Source organism: Camelus bactrianus, chromosome 13 (genome assembly GCF_048773025.1).
Source record: "Camelus bactrianus isolate YW-2024 breed Bactrian camel chromosome 13, ASM4877302v1, whole genome shotgun sequence".
NCBI lineage: Eukaryota > Metazoa > Chordata > Mammalia > Artiodactyla > Camelidae > Camelus > Camelus bactrianus.
The window spans coordinates 29587775-29612596 of record NC_133551.1 but is presented as its reverse complement, the minus strand read 5'-3'; the positions used below and the strand labels follow the sequence as shown (position 1 = coordinate 29612596).

Genomic DNA, 24822 nt, shown 5'->3' with positions numbered 1-24822 from the left:
TTATTTTTTTTTAATGCAGCAACAAAAACTCAGAGGTGGGAGAACATGGGGGAGATGGAGCCTTCATTGCTAGTCCCTTCCTCAAGAAAATTATGTAATAAAGCAGGTCACAGTAAATCGAGATTGTTTTATTTTAGTAAGGTTTTGTTGTAAAGCATTGTCAGGATTCAGAGATTCATCTAAGGCTTATAAAATAAAGTTGAAATTTTACAGAAATTAGGGAAGAGGAAACACTTTGAAACCAAATTTGAGTTCAAGTTATAGCCCCAGAATTTACTAATAGTGTGTTCCTGAGGAAATTAATTTTCTTGAGTTTCATCTCCTTACATACAATATAGGAATAAAAAATTCAGCCTTGTCCAAGTTAGTAAGGATTTAATGAAAATTTTGTGTAAGATATTTGGTACATAATATTCCTAAATGCTATGTCCCTTCCATTCCTTGTAGAACGAATTAGCAGGTGAAAAGACATCTTCTGAACTCAGTAAGAAAAGGAAGTGTCTTATCTTTATACTGGTCCAGAAGTTACCAACCCTGGCTTCATGTTAGAATCACTTAGAGAACTTTTAAATTCTGATTACCATGGCCTTCCTCCAGAGATTCTAATTTAATTTGTCTGGAATAGATCCAAACATGGATGTTTTTAGAAGCACTCTAGCCAGGGTTGATAACCTGGCTATCTATTATTCTCTGATAGGTATGGATGGGTAAAGTTAAAAGAGGCACAAGAAGTGACAGTATTCTTTTTTAATAGTGAAAGACATAAATAAAATTCCTGTATATGAGTAGAGAAAATGCATGTGGGATATTTTTAGAAAACTGAACTGGTTTTCCTATATAGGTGCAATAGTAAATTTATTGCATAGAACCTATCTTTGAAGTTACACTGGGTAAAATGAGATCCTAACATCAGTAGGTAACAACAGGGGAAAGGAGCTTTTCAGATCCTAATAGTTATTTAAACTTACTGGACCATGATTTTGTACCTTTCCTGCATAAATCTTCATTCTGAAGATGAGGTAACCATATTCTTAACCACCAGACAAAGGAGGGCCCATGTAATTAATCTTGGTCCCTATGTCTTGTAAAATCTCATCAGTGATGATCTCTGATTGTCTTTCTGAACAGTTAGTTTCCCTTAATTTGTGTTTTACTATATAGGTCAATTACCAGATTCCCTAAAATAAGATTTAATTATGTTTGGGGGGAATTACGATTTCATCTTGTATTGTTTTAATGAAAGTCAGGCACTAATTACCTATCCTTTGGTTTAGAGTTTCATTCATTTGGCCTCTGCTGAGCTTTATGTAAACCCTTTTCTTTAAAGCTCTGGTTCTTAGTCTTGAGTGTATGTCAGAGTTACCTGGATAGCTTGTTAAAACACTAATTGCCGAGTCCCATCCCCGTGATTTCTGGTTCAGTGGGTCTGGGGTGAGACCTTAGCATCTGCATTTCTGGGTTTCCCAGGTGATCCTGATGCTGCTGATCCGGATATCGTAGCTTAAAGTGGGGTGCTCTGCAAGTACCTTAGTTTGACTTCCTGCTTTTCAGAGTTATCTTATTAATTAAAAGAATTCACTTTTATTTCTTTTGCTCCATATTTTGAAGTAAACTTTGTATCCATTGTCCATACTGCATTTCACCCCATTATTATTACTAATATTTTCATCCAATCATACCCTAGCTCCTATCTATTGTTAACTCATTCATCCTCACAATACTCCTGTGAGGTAGTTAATTGGTTGTATCTGTATTTCATGACAGAAACCAGAAACAGTTAACCCAAGAAGATGGCATAGCTGGAAAATGGACATAAAATCTGTTACTAAATCTTACTAATGTTTTATGTTACTTTATTTTTAAAATAGGAGATAATGGTGGGCTCCATGTTTCAAGCAGAGATTCCAGTTGGCATCTGTAGATACAAAGAAAATGAAAAAGGTAGGTTATTGGTAAATTTACATAGCTGAAATGCTTTTGAATTGATGAACTGCTTTTATAATGGGATAAGAACATGACAGTTTGTTACTCCATTGATTTATGTTACTGCATTGATTGATTTACCTCTACACCATTATCTATAAGAAGAAATATTTTCTCTGTTTCTCCACCTCTGTGCATAGAAGTCTAGCAAATAAAGAGAAAAGTGAATGCTTCTTTGGTATTCAATTATTAGATGACTTTAAACATTATAACTTTTTTTTCATATTTTAAATACTCTGAATATGCCCTTTTGTAACCTTTATAATTTATATTTTATTTTTATTTATCTTTTTTAGAGGGAGAGGAAATTAGTTTTATTTATTTACTTATTATTTTTAATGAAGATATCGGAGAGTGAACCTAGGACCTCAGGCATGCTAAACACACACTACCACTGAGCTGTACCCTCCCCCTATATTTTAAAAGGTATTTTTCTGTCAGTGAAAACTGTTGGACAGGTTTTAAAAAAAAAAAACTTGAGTGAACAATTGATACCAAAAGTTTATTTGCTTTTGAAACTTCTTATTACTAAAATTGAGTACTTTGATATTTGTGTATTTTAAATAATTTGGGAAAACAACTTGTAACTTAAATTTTACATGATTTTTTTTTCATTATTTTGTCTAAAATTCCTAAGGTAAGTCATAAATAATAAATACTTAAGCTTCCAAAAACAGAATACTTGAGGATTTTTTTTGAAGTCTATTTCAGATTATTCATTTTGGGAGAGCTCCAGAGTGTGTGTGTGTGTTTAGTGTGCAATGTGACGTCACTCAGTACTAGAAATTTTTCTTCATTTCTTGTATTTCAGTTTTCTTTTTCACATCTCAGCTTATATATGCAAAGCCTTTGGGAGTTGTAAAAGTCTCTTGTTTTTTTTTTTTTTTTAGCATTCCCTCTAAAAATGTAGCATTCCCTCCAAACTTACAGTCTAAGTTTGTATCTGCTTTCACAGCAAAGCAGCAGATCAGAAGCAGTTAAGAGAACACTTAAAGGCCAGTAAATTTTAGTGACAGTAGAAATGTTTTAACATACCGTAAACAGCTTGTGTTCACTTTCAAGTTAATTTCTGCAGCATGTGGGAACATTAAAGGTACCAATATGGAGTGACCTTATTGTATATTGAAATTCTGCGCATGTTTGTGAATTCATCATAATTGTATGGAAAAATGAATGACCCACTGGTTCTTGTGTTTTTTTATATGTGGCAAATTAATATTATGGCTAAAGATAGTTTTAGAGATAACCCAGTTTTTAATCTTTATTTGAGTTTCACTTTTCTCCCTGAGGGTTACAGTCAGTCCGAGAAAAACAGCCCGTAGTCGGCAGGATTCAAACCTGCACGGGGAGACCCCTAAAGATAGTTTTAATTATCTCTTAATATGTTTTATCTTTTTAACATGTTTGTATTATCAGATATCACGGTGAATAAAGGATCACAGTCTTTTTTAATGTTTTAATTTTTGGTTTAATGTTTTCCATTTGAACATGATTTTGGAAAGCAATTATACATAATTTTTTTCAGGAAAAGCTGTGATTTATGAAGCTTTCTTACTTTGACAATTTAAGAGTGTTATAATGTATGAGAATCAAATGAGATTTAGTAGGGTGATCCTGCCTTGAAGGAGCCAACTCTGGTTCAGGCCCTTCCCTCAGTTTTGTAATTCTAGGAATTCAAATTTTTGTCATAATACCCAGAATTTGTCTCCACTTAGGTTACCCTGTGCACACAAACCGAACTCTTGTGAAACTGTAAGGTAAACCACACTGTTAGAAATAAAACTGTCAAAGGGATAGTGCTGTTTAGTACATTTTTCCCTTACAGAAAGACTTTCACAGGATATTTGTCAACAGTTTGGTGAGCACATTTGGTTTGGGTGATTTTGATAACAGCGCCACAAAACTAAAGATACTTTGATATCTGCACTGTAAGGAGTTATATGACAGACGGATTCGAGTTTTTTCATTGATACAAAGAAACCCTTATTACTGAGTACCCTGAAGAAACATTGTTAAACTTCCTCTCTTAAATTTATGTTAATTATTATTTATATTCAACATATTGTATTACAATCATTTGGTTATTCATCTTTGTATCCTAGGATAGTCTTTGTCACACAGGCACTTAGTAAGCATTTGGTGGCTAAAATTATTAAGTGGGTGCAGAATAGTGTTAACCGACATGGAGTCAGTAAACTTGGAATGGTGTCTAGGCATTTGGTTTTGGACATGTTACTTAACTACTTCTTTTTCTCCTCCTCTATAAAATAGCAATAAGAGGATTTATAGAGCCTATTGCAAAAATTTACATGTGATGTTTTTATGTGTAGCGCTTAGCGTCATAGTGTCTGGCACATAGAAAATGCTCAGTAAGTGGTATTAATATTCAGTAGGTGACTAATCTTACCCATTATGTTAGATTTTATTATTCAGATTTTCAGAAAGTATTAATTTATGCTCTTTTGCTTGCAAGTGACAAAAACTGAGTTCAGTTTGTTTTAGCAAAAAGAGAATTACCTGATTGCTTTACTGGGAAGTTCTGGCTGGTCTGGCTTCAAATATAATTGGATTCAAGGGTTGTTTTTGTTTTTTTGGTTTTTTTTTTTTTTTTTTTTTTTATGATATCAGGTGTCCCTCCTCTCCCTCTTTCCTTTATTGTCAGACAAGCTCGGATGGCTACTGGGAGCTCATGACCTATATTTTTCACTGTCCTAGCCAGGAACCAGGAAAAATGAACCCTTGCCCATCCCTCTTTGCTCCAGCAAAAGTCCTAGAGAGAGCCTCTATTGACTCAGCTTGAGTCATGCCCAGCCAGGGTAATTATTGTGACCCAAGAGATGAGTGTGTACTCTGGTTTGCCGTGGTTCATTTATCTGTTCTTAGGGCTCCAGGGAGCAATGTCAGCCCTGCTCAGACTGTGTGGAAAAGATTAATTCCCAAAAAAGTGTTGGCCAGATGAAAAGCATGATTGTTCAGTTATATGGGTGTTTTATTATTTCTCTATGTACTAAAAACTGAGTGAACACTACAGCTTTGTGGTAACACTGAAGAATCCAGACACTGTTAGACATCTTATAATGCTCGGGATCCCTCTTCCCAAACCAAGGATCACCTGGCCTAAGGTGTCAGTAGTGCTGACATTGAGAACCCCGGACTAGAATAGTTGAGAATTAGATGAGCTACTCAGAAAAAAAGTCAAGAGAGAGAAACAGAGTATTCCCAAATTTTCTTGCTTGTGTGACAAAAGTTTTAGAGTAAGTAAATGATGGCGAGGAATTATGAAGCAGTGAATAGCAAAGGACCATGTGAATTGTTCTTTCTCATGAACATTTGATGAATGACTGATTTTTAAGTTACTTACTGAAAAGTGAACACATGTGTTACCCTTAGTTGATAATAATACTGTTGAAAAGGCAGTTCAATTAACCTACACATAGGAAAAGCTCACTTAGACAACTTAAAATTCATGTTATTAATCACAGTGTGACCTTTTAAGAATGTGGAAGTTTCTGTTGTCAACCTCATTATTACACCTTCTGATTATGGGTCAGCATTTTCATCCTCATAATACATTGATTAGATACAATTTTTACTTAGGCATTAAAAATGCAATGATGTCCTTTTTTTAACTGAAACTGGAGGTTAATAAATTTGTCTTTTGACATTTATTCATATTCATTGGGAATTAATTTCTCAGCTTGTGGAAGTTTATAATCTTGTGGTAATTTCTCAGTTTTCTACATTAGTTGTCCCCATCCCCACCTCCAGCACACACAGAATGACCTTTGTTAAATTATTTTGAACTCATTTTGCTTATCTAACTAGCTTAATTTGATTACTTAAAATGCTGTGAGAAACACTTCCCCACTTCTCCAGTTAATTTGTGTTAATATACTGGGTGAGCTTTTTAGCTTCTGAACTCTTTCACTAATTTGTAATCATTTGTAAATTATATCTTTCAGTAATATAAGGTTGATTATGGTAGCTTTTTAAAAGTTTTAATCTTTAGGCTTAGTAATTCAAGAATGAAATAGTTTTAGAAGATGCTGTTACATTTCAGTGATTGTAATCTTTCAAAATCCAGCATGTTCATGAGACTATGTAATTATAATTAAGAGTATTTTTTTCCTGTTGCTGTCATTTATGGAGGTTCATGTCATATTTACAGAGGTTATTTCTCCTCTGCATTTTAGTGTTTTATCACAATAGTGGAGTTCTTCTGAATTTCTAATGTCTTGGCATTTAGTCATTCTGCAATAGACATTTAATAAATATCAATCATTGCCTGATTTATTTAGATCATAAGTCAAAAGTCGTATTTTATTTTTAACTGGAAAGTAATTTGGTTTATTTCTAGAACCAGTAAAGGCTGTGTGGTATATTCTCTGAAAATGCTAATTGTTTTCACCTCATTATTGTTTTTAGTATATTGTAATTGCATAAAATGAAATATCATATTCCCAGGGTTAGCCTAGTCACAATTCTAGGAATTTGGCTTGTCATTTGGCGCCATCTGGTGATGTTTGTCTACTCAGCATAAATAAGAATATCTCTGTATCCTGTGGTTACTTGGGACTTCCAGGTTGATTCCAGAAGTGTCTCTCGTCTTCTCCCTAAGTTAGGATTTCCTTGTAAGGCCTTGTGTATCTCCCACTCCCACTTCAAGAATATAAGAACTGTAGTCCACTCCCTTCAGCAAAAAGAGGCTGAGCAGAGACCAGAAATGAGTAGCAGTGTGTCCATATTCACTTTATCATGGGAGTTTTATTGTATTTATAGTTTATAGTTTCACTGGGATTGTATGTACCATCATGTTAGGAAAAGAATGAGATTTACTAAGGAAGAATTTCTAGAGATTGTCCTTTGAGTTGCACTCTTTTGGGAAACAAGGATAGAGTATTTTAAAGCCTATGTGTGTGGTGGCAGGGGCTTGGGTGGGGACATTTATATGAAAACACTTAACATAGTACCTGGTATGTTGGAGATGTACCTTTGTTAGCTGTTAATTCTTTTAAGGCAAGGAACTTTGACACTGTCAGGTAAACTTTGTCTCAAATTCAGGATCTTTCTCCAGCTGGCTCCTTTCTGTTGGCATTCAAGTGACTATGTCTTCTATCTTTCAAAACCAACAAACAAGCAAAACCAAAAACTGTCTTCAACTGTGCTTCCTCTCTGGCTACTGCTCTATCTCCTCCCTCACAAGAGAACTTTTTAAGAATTTTCAACTTCATTTCCTCACCTTCCATTTATGCTTCAGTTTTCTCCAGTATGGCTTTGGCTTCCATCTCTGCACAGAAACAGTTCTTGAAACATTCCCCTCCTTAACAGTAAATCCAGTGCACGTCTTCAGTTTTCATCCTCCTTGCGTAACAGCAGTTACTCTCTGGAAGATCTTCTTCCCCTTGCTGCTGTGGTGCCACACTTGACATTCCTTCTGTCTTGTGACTGTTCCTTCTTAATTTTGTCCGTTTTCATCTTACTATCATTTAGAATTCCACAAGGCTCTCCTCTATTCCTTTCACTTTTTAAATTTTGATGAAATTTGGGCTTCAATCTTATTATAATGGAAATTCTGATGAAACCTAATGCTTTTTTTAAAAAAAGTAATGACTTTTGTTTTTATGGAAATGATTTATGCTCATTAGAATATATTTTCAAGCATCAGGGGAAAATACAAAGATGTAAGAAAAATTGCCCCAAATCCCACCACAAAGAAATAAGCAACACTAACATTTGGTTAGCATTCTTTTAGACATCCCTATTCAAAAATCATAATTTATACCTAGCATTCATTGAACCTTACTTAGTATGTGTCAGGATTGTGTAAATTGCTTTAAATTCTCACAACTGTGTATAATACGGTTGCTTTCCCCATTTCACAGATGAGACAGAGAAGGGAAGTAACTTACCCAAGGTCATATAGGTATTAAGTGTTGCTAGTGCTGTTCAAACCAAGAGAGCTTGGAATTTGGTAAACTCAAGCTAAGAAAAGGGCACAAAGTGATACCTGTCTGTTTAGACTGCTTAAATCACTGAAGCTATAAATATTGCCCCAAAATGAAGTCATGCAAGTAGTGTGACCATACTTTACCTCTCAGTTCTCAACATTTTGGCTCTAAATATGAGTTATTTGTTCAATGATACATTTAGCACAAACTGTCATTTTTGGCATTATTTTTAACATGTTTTATGAATTTAGTGTATGAAAATGACGATCAGCTCCTGTGGGACCCTGAGTACTTACCAGAAGACAAAGTGATTATATTTCTTAAGGATGCATCTAGAAGAACAGGCGATGAGAAAGGTGTAGAAGCAATTCCTGAAGGATCTCACATAAAAGACAATGAACAGGTATGTGAATAAGAAATAACTTATAATTTTCCCAAAGTAAATTAACCACATACATTTACAAGTGTAAGTGCTATCACATTTAATGTTATTCCTATACAGATGGTCCCTGACTTAATAATAGTTCAGCTTAAAAACTTTTGCCTTTACAATGGTGTGAAAGCAATATGCACTCAGTGGAAAGCATACTTTAAATTGTGAATTTTGATTGTTCCATGAGCTAGTGTTGAATCTCTCTTGTGATACGGTGGGCAGTGGCAGCAAGCTGCACCTGCTGGTCAGCCATGTGATCATGAGGGTAAACCACTGATGAGACTGTTCTGTACCCATACAGCTAGTCTGTTTTTCACTCTCAGTACAGTATTCAGTAAATTACATGAGATACTCAACACTTTATTATAAAATAGATTGTGTTAGATGATTTTGCCCAACTGTAAGCTAAGTAAGTGTTCTGAGCACATTTAAAGTAGGCTAGCTAAGCCATGATGTTCAGTGGAGTACGTGAATTAATTCTCAACTTTCAACTTACAATATTTTCAACTTAGGATGGGCTTTTTGAGACCCTCCATTGTAAGTGGAGAAAGATATATAATGTCATGGCAGGGAGTTTGAGGTATAATCAGCATAGGTATATAGTGTTAACACACACAGTGGTATGATTTCAGCTCAAACAAAAATTTGGTATTTTGCCTGTATATTTATTTTTATTATGCTTTTTGAACTCCCTTTGCATATCCCTGAGAATCTATGGATATCATGAAGTTGGGAAAACGCACCTGGGATAATATTACTCCGTACATAGTGGACCATTGCCTACAATGAACCGAATAGTAGTTTTATACAGTTTTTTACCTTTTCTACCAATATTTCTCTTTACTCATTTGTAAAATTATCTTAGAATAGGAACCCCAAAAAGCCAAAAAGAAGGGACTTGTGATAATTATAAAATGATTTTTTTTTTTTAATTTTAATTTCCTAGAATACCATGGCCAAAAGTAGAGTATTTGTTTATCCTGTTTTCTACATATAGGGGCAGTCATTTATCAAGAATGAATTTATGTTTGTTTTTCTTTAGTGTTCTTTATGTTGCATTCACTAGAATTATTTGTCCTCCAGAAAGGATGAAAACACTGGATTCTAGAAAAGCCTTTACTCTCTTATGAAATTGCAGCCTTGAATTGTTGGTAGTCCAAATCACATATTGAAGCCTTTTATTTTTCTAGGCATTATATGAATTAGTTAAGTGCAATTTTGATACAGAAGAAGCATTGAGAAGATTAAGATTTAATGTAAAAGCAGCTAGAGGTAAGAATAAATACTAAATTCTTGTTTTCAAGATATAACAGAAATTTAAAACATAAGTTTGTCAGTTTATCTAGGTGTATCCTAAATTTAGTTAATACTGATCTTCCTGAATTCGGTAAATATTTGCTAGATAACAACTTGTTATAACTTGTTAAATTACTTGTATATAACACAAGTATTATACAAGGCATTATGGGGAATGGGATTAATATTGTTCCTTTATGAGAAAACAAGGCCATTTAAATTTAAAAAAATAAAAACACATAATGCCTTTTAATTTCAGGGCATTTTTATAAATATTTTCTTATTTGATCTTGGTGTAATGATCTTGTGAGCTAAGTAATGTTACAGATGTTACTCTCACTTTAAAATTGATGAGAACCGAGGTTTCTGAACTGAAGTAACTTAGCTGAGGCAAACATAATTCATAAATAATGAAGCCATAATTAAAATCCAGGTTTTTGATGTTTTTACTCTAAACTGGCTCCCACACTCATTTCACTAAGAATACTGTTTATAAATCACGAACAAATGAAAGATCATTCAATTCATTCAACAAAAATTGGAAGGCTTACTAAATTGTGAGGACATAACTATAGACAAGGTCCCTGTCCTTGTAGTGCTTAGAGCCTAGGTAAGGAAGCTGAAATATGGGAGTTCTTCCAAGGAGAATTAGAGTGTGCAATTCACATTTATTGCAGTGGGACTTAACCTAGTTAGGGGATAGGGTGAGGGTGTTAAAGCCTCTAGAACAAAGTGATTCTTTTCCTGGGATGTAAATAAATTAGCTAGGTGAAAAGAGGGTGAGATAGGATGCAGGAAATAATTTTTTAAGCAAAGGGAACAGCATGCACAAAGTCTGAAGTAAGAAAGAACAATGATTTTAAGGAATTGAAAAGTGGCAGGTATAGTTGGATCATAAAGTATAAAGTAGAATTGGCCTAAGTTGAGGTTGGAGAGTTAGGGACCAAATCATCCAAAATGTTATTAAATAAGTTTTTGTCACTTTATCTTTTGCAGCCATCAGTAATAGAATTCAGGAATAAAATATTTACCTAGTTGTTACCAGAAAGTTACATCTTTATAATTTTGTTAATATATGCAACATTTGGGAGAATATTGCTTAACAGTTCCCACTCTTCTCCCCCACCCCCCTCCATTTTGTCAGAGGAATTATCTGTTTGGACAGAGGAAGAGTGTAGAAATTTTGAACAAGGGCTGAAGGCCTATGGAAAGGACTTTCATTTGATTCAGGCTAATAAAGTAAGTAACAGTATATATTGTCTCTTTTACAAAAAGAAATTTAGTTAACAACCCATCATCTTATATCTTCTATTCTTCTGTTATATTTTCTATTATATTTTCTAGTGTTAAAGTTTCTATAATGAATATTTTAATGTTTTGGTATTTATGGAATTATTATAATAAGCATGCCTAGACTTCCTGGCAGTTATTTGCCCAGTGACTGTTTTCAGTGCATGATATTGGAATTGGACATTTATAAATATGTCATCAACTTCCAGATCGGATGTATGTGTGCAAAGTAATTTTTTAAAGCTATTTTCTACAAATTTGTGACATATTTTTTTTAGGAGGGTCTTTAAAATAATTTTGAAACTTTAAAGCATTTTTAATATGACATTATTTACGATTAAAATTTTTTTTATGTTTGCTTAAGTTCTGAGTGGTCTAAAATCAGATACTTAATACTTAATTTGGTTTTAATTGAGATTTAATTTTCTAGAATATCTCAATAAATCAGTTTTATTATATGTTATATAATATTAAAATTTGACAATTTAGCATAATTTATCTTTCCATATTGATATCAGTCATACAATGTCAGTGTATACCCAAAAGAACTTCATAATTACTTGCAGATTTATTTTTAGGCTTAATTTTCTTAAATGGAAATCAGGTAAGATTTTTAATAGTAACTGCACAATTATATAGAATAGAAAAATGTGTTCCTCGGGGAAATCAGAACAGGCAAAATTAAAATCTCATAGTTTAAATGTAAGAAATTTAAGTAATTTCTAGACTTATAAATATCACATTTTTAGTGAGTATAAATGACAAGGGGCTTAACTTTACATGTTTCCTTAGCCTTAAGGATGGTGTCTAGGATATGTGATGTCTAGGATGATGTGTGTTTTTTGTTTTCTTTTTTTTAATATTTTATTTATTTATCATATTATTTAATTATTTTATTTTGGCAGGGGGTGGGAGAAGTTAACAAGTTTATTTTTTTGAGGTGGTACTGGGGAACTGAACCCAGGACCTCATGCATGCTAAGCATGCAATCTACCACTTGAGCTACACCCGCCTCCTAGGATGATGTTGAAAGTATCTGGGCTGATGTAGGCTTGCATCTGAGGCTTTAAATAGTCTGTCATCACATTCACTTCTTTATACCTCTGGATGTGATTGGATGGTGTTCACTTGATTTGTTTCAACACATATTTAACAGTGTCTATTTTATGTTCCACAAATTAAATAGTTGTTTACAAATCATTTAAGTTCATTTTCCTCAATTTTGTTGTACTTTAACTAAGTTACACTTGATTATCTTATTGCATTTTGGTACTTGACATAAGACAACTAATAAGAGAAATTTTGAGTCTTAGCATTGTTGTGAAATGTTGTGTCCAAATCATCTGATAATTTCCAACAGTGAATAGTCAATGAAAGGAGTGCATGATGCTAACGACTGGTCATGTGCATTTCTGATTGTAAAAAAAAAAAAGCACTGTCTCATGGTTGAAAGGGACAACAGTTTGGATAAGAGTTTTCTAGCATTCCTGCTTGAATTCAAACTCCGTTGACCAAACCACAGTGGATTATCTACGGAGGGAACCCCTGGGATGATAAGCTAATATAATTAACAGGAGGAACCTCCCAGCCCCCAAAATCCTTTTTTAGGGAATAAGGACTTACTAGATGACTTATGACATTTTTTGGTTAGTAGTTTTAACATAATACTGAAAATAAGACCTTGATTTCTTTTTAAATATTTGGGATGGTGATGTTTCAATATTACAGAAGTCATCTGACCTGTATTTACTACATTAGTTGTTTCAGTGAACAAAGGGAGAACAATAATTTAAAAAGGAGAATAGTTCAGTGAAAACATTAAGACTTTGTTTTTATACCTGGAATTGAAGTTTGGACCTTAATCATAGATTGTATTAGGCAGACTTATTTAATTGAGAATTTTTCATAGTATTGTTAACTTTTACATGCCATAAAAAATGTCTTCAATTTTTGCTTTGAATAAAATACAATTGACTTGGGTCGTGTCTTCTAGAAGTAAGATTCTAAAAAGGAGGCAAAAACAATTTGAGAAGATGATTGGTTTTTTGTTTGGGGTTTTTAAAGCCCTGATAGCTTTATCTTAACACAACTTGGGCCAGAGTTGTAAAGTGCAGGAAGAGAGGAAGAAAGAAAAATATGTCAGGTAACAGAATAAGGACATCATCAAGCTGGCCTTAGTCAGTCCAGCAGGATACCTACCTACTTCAGGATTAGACATTTGTGAGTTAAAGCATATTGTCTTGCATCCCAAACACTCAGATACCTTTTTTCCTTTTAAACTCCCAGTATTTTATGTGCATCAACCCTACCAGCTCTCCTAGTGAAGTAGCGAAAAGGGGAATCTTGTCAGCATGGGATTTGCCAGTCCCATGTGTTTATGTAAGGGGAGCCATTCAGTTGCCCAGATATGTACAGCACAGTGAGCCACTGGAGTAATTTAGTAAACAGAATATTCGCATTGTTATAATAGCTTTTAACTGACTGGAGTATTTTGAGTCTTTCTAGAAAGTGAGTCTGGATCAATGTTGGGATTAGTAAGAGAATCCTTTAATTGAGAATTTAAAGGCAAGTTCCCTGGGTGCTCTCTGAGTAAAAGTGTTTGCAAACTGTTTATAACCTTAATTTTAATTCTAATGCCACTTCCGGACATTTTCAATAAGAGTATTTATTTTTATAGTAAATGAAGATGATAGCCTCTTTAAAAGCATAATGCTAAATATCTGAAGACCTGTTGCCAATGTATTATTTCTCTTAATGGGAGGTTAGAAAGAATAGTTTTTTAACACAGCTGCTACAGTGTTGTATTTTATAACAAGTATTATATATTAAAGACCAGTTAAATTTGTTTTCAGACTTCAGATATTTTTCATGAAAAAACTCCTTTAAGGAGGAGATGATTCTTAAAAACAAGTACTTATTTCTTACAGGTTCGAACAAGGTCAGTTGGGGAATGTGTAGCATTCTATTATATGTGGAAAAAATCTGAACGTTACGACTTCTTTGCTCAGCAAACTCGATTTGGAAAAAAGAAATACAATCTTCATCCTGGTGTAACGTGAGTTTATTTTTTCTACTGAGTCATATTTTTGCTAAGCTTTTCTAAATTTTTCTTGAGAAAATTATAACTTTTAGATTCTTTAATAGGATAAGAACTTACATTAATTTCAGTTTATCCACTTATCTACATCTTCATAGGGCATTAGACTTTTCAGTGTCTTATAAAACATTGTAAACTACAGTTGATACTATTTGAGACAACAAATTTATCAAAGCAAATGGTAGAGTGTATGTTTTCAGTAGTATTCCTGAGAGGAAATAGATCAGAATAGCTGTGAAACCATGTTTTTGTTAGATTCTATTCCATTCAGTATAAGCACATAGAGTTTTGATCTAATAACACTGAGAGAGCAGTGAGAATAGGAAAGAGAAACTATCTTTATAAAAACTTACAGGGCCATATGCCTAACAGAGACCTTTTAAAGAGGAAGGGAAATTAGTATTTTTCCTTGCCCGGCCTATTTTTGATTCTGGAGCCAAAGTAAAATTTGGACATAGATGATACCAAAAGGAAAAGACATAGGGATATAATAAGTCAGGTCAAATTGCATTTTTGTTGTTGTTGTTGTTGTTGTTACAGATTTTTATAGAGAAGAACATATGCATGATAGCTTCCTTTTTCCTGGTTTCCTCTAACAGGAATAATATTTAATAATTAGTAATGCAACTTTAGCTAACTCCCAGTGATAGAAGGTAAGTGGGTTGTTACTACATCCACTTTTTAAGCAAAATACCTTGTGTGTCTAATCCAGTCCCATGCACCAAATTCTCTTAGCCTCATTGAAGTGAAACACTGTCCTGACTACTACTAGTAATTTGTTACTTAAGTCCATGGTACATGGGGTATCGAAGCCTTCATTTCACAAGAGTTGTTTTAATATGCTGATCAATTGTTATGGTGGAATTTAACTTTACCAAGGATAGTAATCCTTGATTATTCCCTAATGTTTATGGAATAAAAACAATGCAAAGTTGTGGCTTCAAATTTGGTCAGTGTGCACCAGTAAAGTTCTTAAGCCTGACCAAATAACTGCCTTTGAAAGATGTGCTTAAATGCATTTTTGCTTGTGCTTTTTGAACTCATAGGCTGGACTGTTTCTTGATCATGTTCATTTAAAGGTGTCTCTGCTGGTCACTTCCTTGAAGGATCAAGCACTCTTAAATCCAAAGCAAAATTATCTAAAAGGGAATAAATGGGTACGATTGTCCCTGGAAATCATGAGACATCAGACTCTGTGCCTCATTCCCCATTATTCAAAGTTCATAATAGCTACAGCAGAATTTTATATATAACAGTATTCCAAATTTTATCTAATTGCTTACTGTTACCAATTTATAGTTAATTTTTTTTCTGGATTATTTATTGGTAGTATTGAGGCATAGTGATGTAGAAGTAGATGCAGCCATCCAGTCTTCAAGCTTAGAATAGTTTTCAAGCTGATCTATAGGGAAGGCAATAGTAACATCTTTCATTTTTTCACCCATTTCAGAAACAGTGTTCACACATGAACTACAGGCAGTCTGTCATCATCAGCAGTAAGAACATAAGAATTGCCATGCTGGGTCAGACCCATGGTTCATCCACTTTTCTCTTTCAGAAAGCATCACCAAGGGAAGTGTTGTGGGCTGGCTTAGTTGGTCCTCTGTGATGTCAAGCTCAACAGGTTAGGTAGGGATGTGCCGCCAAATGTTTCAGTTTTTCTCATGATCTCTCCGTAGTTTCTGAAAACTTGTTGAGGAAACTTTATCTGTAACCTTGATTCTTAAAGGTTTAAGTATTTTGTAGGTATAGTAGACACAGTTAAAAGTCATTCCATATTTTCTGTTTCCTCAGGCTTTAAGATTTAACAGTATATCCCCTCGTGTTATGGTATGAAGTGAACAAATGTTTTTCCCTCTGGGCAAGAATATTATGTTTTGTAGGCTTCCGTTATATCCCCTTCAGGTCTTTTATAAAGTTTTCTTTTTTTTAACTGAACTATAATTTTTGTTTTTACTCCTACTCATCCTTTTTCCCTGTGTTATATATCCCCACAGAAGCTATGACCAGACTGTGTATTATTTCCAGATGGTGAGAAGTTGTGGTTTTTCTGTAGACATGGAGGTATTATTCTAGTTTGCTTCCAGGACCTTCTCTTCTTGTTAATAGTTGCACTTTATGTGACTGCACAAAACATTAAGTTAATGCCTTTAGACAAAAATTTGAATGAATTTTTTAAATCTTCCTCTTTAGTTAAAATCCATAGTTAGGAGCAGATTTATCCTGAACGTTAATTGTTTATTTTTCTGTTACATTGTTACCTTCCATTTGCTCACCAGAATGAAGCACATTTGCCACTTTACTGCCTGTAAACGGCCTTTGAAAGATCCTACTATGGATTCTCTCTATTCACTACCTGGAAGAATTGGCATCCATATGCGAATTGGAGATTTCACTGTAACAGCCTTGCAAATAATTTTTTTTAAAGTAAAAATTAACTCAGCATAAACTGAAAGTCAGTGCTACTCCAGCCTCCTGGTGGTCTCCTGACTCCCCTCCTTCCCTAAGCATTCTGGGTGCCATTAACTTTTAGAAGTAATAGTAATAATTCTTTTACTGTACAATTGTTATATTCAGAAATTTAAAATATTTTTGGTATCTGGTCAGTTCTAACTTTCTTTGAGTGGCTTGTAACATCCTCCATTATCCATTCTCACTATGCCAGGTTTATTTCCAGCAATTTTTTCTGATGCATCATCTTTTTCTAAGCCTCTGAAGTCCCTTGGCATTGCATTCATCATGCTCATTCTGTTTCTTTGTGCTTCAGATTTGTTACATAATTGTTCTGTAATGATGAATGATACAAGTCTGAAGAGGTCTTAAAAGACCATGAAATTTAATTCCACTTACAGATGAGGAAAATAAGGCTCCTCATTAATGTTAAGTTGATTAGCTTGTGGTTGTATACATTTCTTTGATATGTGTTAGTTTTGTACCTCAGATTGTTGGAAGCTTCTTAAGACAGATTCCACTTCCATATATTACAAACTACACATTTATAATATACTTCTCTGTATATAAACTACATTGTGACCAGATTAAGTTCCAAGACTTAAACTACAGATAATAGCCTGTGGTAGACTGTGACAACAGACTTTCAGAAAAGTCCCAAGCCTTTCCATGGTTTCCTTCTTATCCACATTCTTACCCTGCTCAGAAAATTCTAAAAATAGTTCTATTATACTTATTCTGAGGGAATTTTAAAGTATATAATGTATTTAAGTTTTCCTCATGCTTCTGCTCTGCACCATGCACAATTTAGGCACCAGTGCTGCAATGAGAAACAAAGCAGACTAAAATCCCTGCCTTCAGGGAATTATTCCAGCAAGGTGACAGCAGACATTTTCTGTAAACTGCTAGAGAGTAAACATTTTAGGCTTTGCTGCCCTTAAGTTCTCTTGCAACTACTCAGCTTTGCTGTTGTTGTGCAAAAGCAGTCAGACACTATGTAATGAACAGATGTGGCTGTGTTCCAGTAAAACAGTATCCCCCAGAACAGGCGGCCAGCCCACAGGCCATAGTTGGCTGAACTTTATTCTAGTGACTTAATAGCACTTCTTAGTTTATGAAGCACTTCGCTACACATACCTTATACAGCAGCCCTGTGTGGTAGATGGGTCATGTATGATTACATGCATTTTATAGGTAAAGACACTAAATCTCAAAAAGGTAGGTATTTAGCCCAGGTCTTCAAACCTTAATCCAGTGTCACTTAACACCAGTGTCTTCCTGTGCCATGCAGTTCAGGAACGACTCAGGGAGGAAGAGAGCTCACCTCTAACGATACACGGGCAGGTAAGCCCGGGAACTTAGTGAGCTCGTTACAGCTCAGGTCTAGAGGAAAGGTAACACAGAAGGTAACCAAGGAGGTTCAGGAAGGCGATTCACTGTTAGGTCCTAATTTGTCCTTCAGGTACTGCCACAGCTGTCAGATGGTCTTTAGGAACTTTACACTTCCTGTCTGTATCTGGTCAGAAATTCTTTCGTGCTCCTTCTGATTGACATCGTCCCTATCTCTTCATTTACAGAGTCTCTTATTTTAGTTAGGCTACTCTGATCATTTGCCCACAGTTTACAACAGTTTTAATTTCCTGTAGGTCCCTAGAATTTGCCGGTGTAAAGCCCTTAACACATTTTTCCTCCAAAAGGAGCTTTCCATTTAAATGTTCAGATCCTCGTGTGATAGATGAGGTACTGGAATGAATGTCAGTGAAAATTGATACATTTGCCAATAAAGCCTTCTAAATTTAACCTCAGTCAGTTTTAATTTTCAGCTGTTTTTAATACAAGAAAATGTTTTATTTTACTCAATTTTAAGGGATTACATGGACCGGCTTCTAGATGAAAGTGAAAGTGCCGCTTCCAGCCGAGCGCCGTCCCCTCCCCCAACCGCCTCAAACAGCAGTAACAGCCAGTCGGAGAAGGAAGACGGCACCGTGAGCAACAGCAATCAGAATGGTAAGCAAGCGGAGAAGCACTTCTGTTTCTTCACGACGGGCACTTTTTCCTTCAGTGGCCTGGGAAATTCAGTTTTGGTTTTCATTAAACTTCCAAAGCAGAAGTTAAAGTCATAATTGTAAATGCCACATGAAACATACATACTATCACCATATAGATATACATGTAGATACAGAGGTATATACCAACACACACACAATCTGTACAGATTAATTGGAAAGGATTCCCACTGACAGCATTAAAAAGTAATTTAATAAAGTGTACTATCAACAGTGACCATTTCTTTTAAGAAATTAAGAAAATAGCGTCGATTTTCTTACCTGTTTGGAATGTCTGTAAATAGACGTATTCTTGTTAACTCAGACCGAAACTCTAGCTGTCTCACATCAGAAATACAGATATTTATGAAATAGTTTGAGAGCTTACAACATTTTATCAAGAAAGTGCTTTAAGCATATAAATGAAAAGAAACAGATAATAAGGGCACTTTTTAAAAAATACTTTCCTCCTTGATATCATCATAACCTTGACAGATGAGAAAAGATAAAGTGGGTGTCAGCCTGTGCATTAATATCGTACAGAAGCATTCTATTTTTACATCCATGAAAAAGAAGCAAAAGAGAAGCAAAAAGCATACTGATACGTTTGGGATTCAGATAATGTTCTTTTTAAAATATACAGTGTACCAAGGATCACTAAAGCTGGTCAGTAAAACTTAGAGAATTATCTTAATTTCTAATTCAGTCAAAATAGTCTTAAGAGCATTGCTAAGTGGAAAGTAATAAGCCCCCTCCAGTCCTTTTTAGGGGGAAACTGGTGAATTAGAGATAAACCCTGCCCACCTGCATTCTGATGTAATAGCCTTAGGGGAAGGCCAGTGGAGAGCTAACCTCTCCCTGACAGAAAGTAGACAAGGAACACTAGGAAAGCTTTGACCTTTGTTCTGACCTTTATTCTCACACTGGCATTTAATACACTGCAGTGAATATATACTTTGTTTATTTAATGTCATTCCCTTACTATTTCCCTTCTAAGACCAAGCCAAAAAAAAAAAACACAAAAATTAGGGCCTGCTAGCCATTTCCTGATTTTAAAAGTTTCGTTGACTGATTCCTAGTGCCAGTCACATCCATGCTAAAGTTGAATAAGAAGCTGAGACTCTGACCTTGGGACTGGAGGGGATGGGTGGAAGTTTGGGGAGGACAGTGGTCAGTACCACAGTTAGCACTCCGTCTCTGCAGTTCTGCATCTGCAGTCAGCCAACCACGTACCAAAAAAGATTTGAGAAAAAGTTCCAGAATGTTCCAAAAAGCAAATCTTAAATTTGCACCATGCTGGCAGCTATTTACATTGTATTAGGTATTACAAGTAATCTAGAGGTGGTTTAAAGTACGTGGGTTATATGCAGATACCATGCCACTTTGTATAAGGGGACTTGAGTATATTCTATAGATTCCCGTGTCCACAGGGTTCCTGGAATCAGTTCCTTGCCTTTGCTGGGGACTGCTGTACTTCTGTCTTTTTCTATTTACTAATAACACAAAATAAATTGTTTCCCTCTTTTTTCCCCTGTTTTTTATTGTTTTTTAACCATTTGATGAGAACATGCAGTTACCTTAGGAAGAGTATGTTCATAAGTTACTTATAAGTTACTCAGTAGCCTAGAAGCCAGTTACATCAGGAACAATTAAGATATCCAGGTTTTTCAAAGAAAGGAAGGAACTTTCCAACCCAGTTGTCTTTCTTTTGTAAGAGGCTTTAATTAGTGTCTTGAAATGTTAGTTATTTTTGACCTAATGACAGTGTCATCTAGCTTTTTGTGCTTATTACTACAACATAATTGTTCCTTCAGTATCATATGATACATAATCTCCTAAGCATTCATGATTTAAGTGTACTTTTGAGTTGGGAAAAGAGAGTATTTTCTTTGACTAAAATGTGTATTTGAGGCTCATTCTTTATAGTGAATATTTCTCAGATAATTAAATTTTCGTTATCTCCACTGGCACATTCTGTATTTTATTTGAAGTATTCCTGAAATTTCTCCTGCACTTTTCAGTCAACTCTAACATGACCTTTTACTATTTTTATTAGAGTAATTATGCTCTTTCTTTTCTCACCTGTTATGGAGGAATTTGTGTTCACTTCTAGCATTTTCACATGTATGCTTGGACAGTGCAGGCATTAATTTTTTAACATTTTGACAGATTTAAATCTGTTTAGTTAAATTTAGTGTATGATCTTTACCCTTAAAGCACAGTACCTATAGATGTACTTGACGAATGAAAAAGTCGTATCATCTTGCTTTTATATGGCAGTAGAAAACACAAGCTTTTAAAGAAAGAATACAAGTCTTTTTTACATGATTTTAGAAAGTTATAGCCCCCTTACGAAAACTGAATGATTTGTGCCTGTCTTTGCTTGCACTCCGCTTACTTAGACTGCTGGATCTGCTGCTGATTTGTTGCCGCACAATACCAGCATGCTGTTAATATATGCCCAGTTCTGTTCTTAATTCTTTACATTTATTAACTTACTTAATCTTCACAGCAACCTTGTAGGATAAATTCATTGTTATCCTTACTGTGTATATGATGAACCCGAGGTAGCAGAGAGTGTAAATAATACGCGTAAGGTCACACAGCTAAATAAAGCGAGCCAGAATTCAAACCATATGTATCCACAGATCTGATACTTCACTTCTTTGATAAAAAGCTCCTTTACAATAGCAGTTTTATAATACTATGTTTTACAAATTTAGCTTTTTAATATCAGCAGTTTCATTCATGTTTCTTCCAACTTAGGAGTGTCATCTAACGGACCAGGTGAAATAGTAAACAAAGAAGAAGTGAAAGTTGAAGGGTTACACGTTAACGGACCAACAGGTGGAAATAAGAAACCACTTCACACAGATATGGATACTAATGGTTATGAAACAGATAACCTTACCACTGACCCAAAACTTGCCCATATGACTGCAAGAAATGAAAACGATTTTGATGAAAAAAGTGAGAGACCTGCCAAAAGGCGAAGGGTCAACAGCAATGGAAAAGAAAGTCCAGGTTCTTCTGAATTTTTTCAAGACACACTCTTACATGGAAAATTTGAAGAGCTTGAAAACACAGATGACTAAATTTTAGGCTTATTTTACTTTCTTTGGAGTACATTCTGGTGTGACTAAAATTTTCAGGGTTGATGGGTTACCTTAAAAAGTTGATTTCCTTGAAGCAGTTGGTTAGAATTTGAAAATTTGAATTGAGTCCTGACTTCAGTAGTACGTAAGATTTTATAATTCTGCCTTTCGCAGACTTTTTACTTTAAAATTGTAAAGGCCCTTTTGAGGATATAACAAATAGTTTAGTAAATTTGAATGAACTAAAGATGTATCTGTACCTTCTCATTTGATGTATTAATCCTAAAATTTCACTACAAGGTACTTTTTTCTTAGTTTGATGGTAGAGGAGAAAAAACCAAGTTCAAATTTCTGATTAACGCCAATTTTTCTGAGTTTGTTGAAATGTCTTTTGTAACAGACATTTTTCTCTCCATACAAATTGAGTATCATTAAGGGAACCCTTATGAATCCTGAAAGTTATGCTAGCATGATTTTTTTATATATAGAAATTTAAAAATAAACCAAGTCAGGTTTGTATATGTAAAATTGTTGACATCAATGATGTCTTTCCATATTCTTATCTGGGCTTAAGAAATACATTCTGTATTTTTCCAGATTCTTTGTAGCCTTTGAAAGATTTTTACAGTACATATGTCTTGACTGAGCTGTCCTTTCTTAATACAAAAGCTTGTATAATTTTCTTAACTTGTACAGTTGGTAAACTTTTATGAGAGGAATTGATACTCTGAGTCTGTCAGCTTTCATTTTATTTTGCTAAGGTTTTTCTAATGAATTTTTAAGTGTTTGTGTAGTAATAACTAAGTCATGTTTCTTATCCAGGTGGTAAAAGCATTCATGAAAGATTGTGGACATTTGTTTTTTCAAGTTTCTACTTAAGGACAAATAGTTTGAGAATTCTGAAATTAAGCATGATACTTAGATCGCATAGTTTGTTTTGCATTTGCTATAATTTTCAGAATTATTTTTGAAGCAAGACAGAAGTTTACTGTTGGCTTAAGTGCTTAAATGTATCATGCTGACCAGAATCCTGTTCAGTTATTTTTATACGCATTATAAAATTTCCCATTTTTGCATTAAATAAACAGGGGAAAAGGTCAAGACATACTTAGATATTGGCACACACACAAGGAGTTGGCAGGCAACCATACTGATTTTATGAGGAAAAAGTGATAAAGTTAGACTTCTCCAGGTACAATCCAGTTTTTCAGATTTAGTAGCGTATTTCCAAAATGAAAATAAAGATATGCAGTAACTATTGCCTTGTGTGATTACAAATAGGATCATCCATTTGCATAGCCTTGCAAGAGTGCCGTTTTATTTTTAGTGCAAAATTCTTCTTAAAAAGTGTAGTTTTATACAGCTGATAGACTGACCTATATCCAAACTTTTATAAGATGATTAACTATTCTTGTTTTATCACACAGGCATACCCCAGATGCTTCTACCGATTCATTTTCAGCCATCAAAGAGCCAATGCCTTTTTAAAATAAATCTTCTGTGGTCTTGTTTTTAATGGCTCAGCTATCTAATGCAGTTGAGTAGAGGTTTGCACTGGGGAATTACGGTTTAGGCCTTACCCCCATGAGGTATTACTGTTAACATTTGCTCAGACTGCTTCCCTCCACCAACATGAACAACTTTTCCCCCCAAACAGTGTTAAAAGCCACTTTGTAACACTTGACTTCATATGATGTAGATTCACTGTTGTTACATACATCTCCAAGTAAGTCAGTTTTGGGTGGAAGTGTTGAGAAGCGTGAATTTTTTGTTTTTGTTTTACCTAGAACGTTAATTTATCCAGAATGGCAGCTTTAGCAGATGGTCACAATCCATTTTCTAAATCAGATTTGATTGTATGAATCCAAAGTATCCTAGCTCTTTGTCAAAGATGGTCTATAGAATGTTTCAGACGCATAGCGATGCTGTACTTTTAAGTCGTTGTACTATTAGAGATGCCATTTTCACCTTTTTTAAAAGATGCATTTTGTTTGCAAAAGGTTTGTGAAGTTCTTGCAAACTAATATTACAGGAACATTTTAAATAACTTCTCAGGCATGTTTGCAGATACGGCACATGTTGTACACATGTTAGGAAATTGTGCTTCTCTTTTTTCTTTTTTAAAATATGCCTAATGAAAAACATTCCACTATTATAATAATGCTCAGCTTTTCATAAAGAAATATTTAATTGTATTTTATGTTTATACAGGTATTTCACAAGTACTTTTGTTCTTCATAATGCAGCCACTATCACTTGATAAGACATTGCACTATAAAATTTTTAGTAATTAGTAGTATCATGAATTTTAATTTGCTTAAGATGTAGTACATTTCATAACTCCTGAACTCTTGACAAATTGCATTGGGAAAAGAAGCCTTTGTTAATAGTTAGTCTCACTTACCCCATACCTACCCCAGCAAAGCACTGTCTTCATTTGGAATGGTATTCTGTTTTATGATGTGTTTTCAAATAGAGTTCAAAATCTGCAACTTCGTTCAACACAGATTTGTTGAGCTTTAAAATGTATTTGAAGTAATATTTAAATAGGCATTTAAAATTATGAATTAGGTGTTTTAAAATTTATGCATAGTAATTTTGCACTGTAAAATAATTCCCTTCCCCTCTCCCTGTCTGCCATTCTGAATATGCTTATTAAAATATTTTTTTAAACATATTTGCCTACATAATGCTGTGTGAATGATTTTTATTAGATTGAGTAGGTTTTAATTATAGATTTTAAATTTGTATACAGTGCAAATATATACAATCTCTGTTCGTTCTGCTCCTAGACAGTTTGCATAAAGTAGCATTTCAGTGGCTCTTGATCCCTTTTACCTCATTATAAATGATGTATTTTTGTCTTTTTTTTTCCTCCAGAGACATCCTTTGGTCTGTGGCCCTCTTATTCACGTATTTCTCTTCCTCTGAACCAGATAATTAAAAACATTGTTTCCTCTTTTTGTAGAGCAGTTTTTATCTCATAACAATTGTATTTGCTTTACTCTCAGTGGAAGATTAAGAGTGGCACTTTGTAGTGGGGGCTGGTACATTTTCATAGGCAAGATGTGTGCTGATGACCCTGGGGTGGGGGTGTAACCAGCTCTGTAGCACTGCTAAATTTCCAAATCGGTAATAAAGGGTTCCCACCTGTAATCAATATTCATGAAAAAATTCCAGTGTG

General features: G+C 34.4%; 1 protein-coding gene across 7 annotated transcripts in view; it reads left to right on the top strand.

The window, feature by feature from the left end:
- Window positions 1–24315, top strand: part of MIER1 (MIER1 transcriptional regulator) — a 56691-nt gene extending 32376 nt beyond the window's left edge. For all 7 annotated transcript variants that reach the window (XM_045522981.2, XM_010963439.3, XM_010963442.3 and 4 more), the window contains 7 exons: window positions 1869–1941; window positions 8183–8334; window positions 9555–9636; window positions 10805–10899; window positions 13878–14005; window positions 18366–18505; window positions 21310–24315. In XM_045522981.2, the coding sequence (XP_045378937.2) occupies window positions 1869–1941; window positions 8183–8334; window positions 9555–9636; window positions 10805–10899; window positions 13878–14005; window positions 18366–18505; window positions 21310–21638 (999 nt within the window). In that variant the 3' untranslated portion in view covers window positions 21639–24315. The remainder of the gene's footprint in view (window positions 1–1868; window positions 1942–8182; window positions 8335–9554; window positions 9637–10804; window positions 10900–13877; window positions 14006–18365; window positions 18506–21309) is intronic.
- The last annotated feature ends 507 nt before the right edge of the window (window positions 24316–24822 follow it).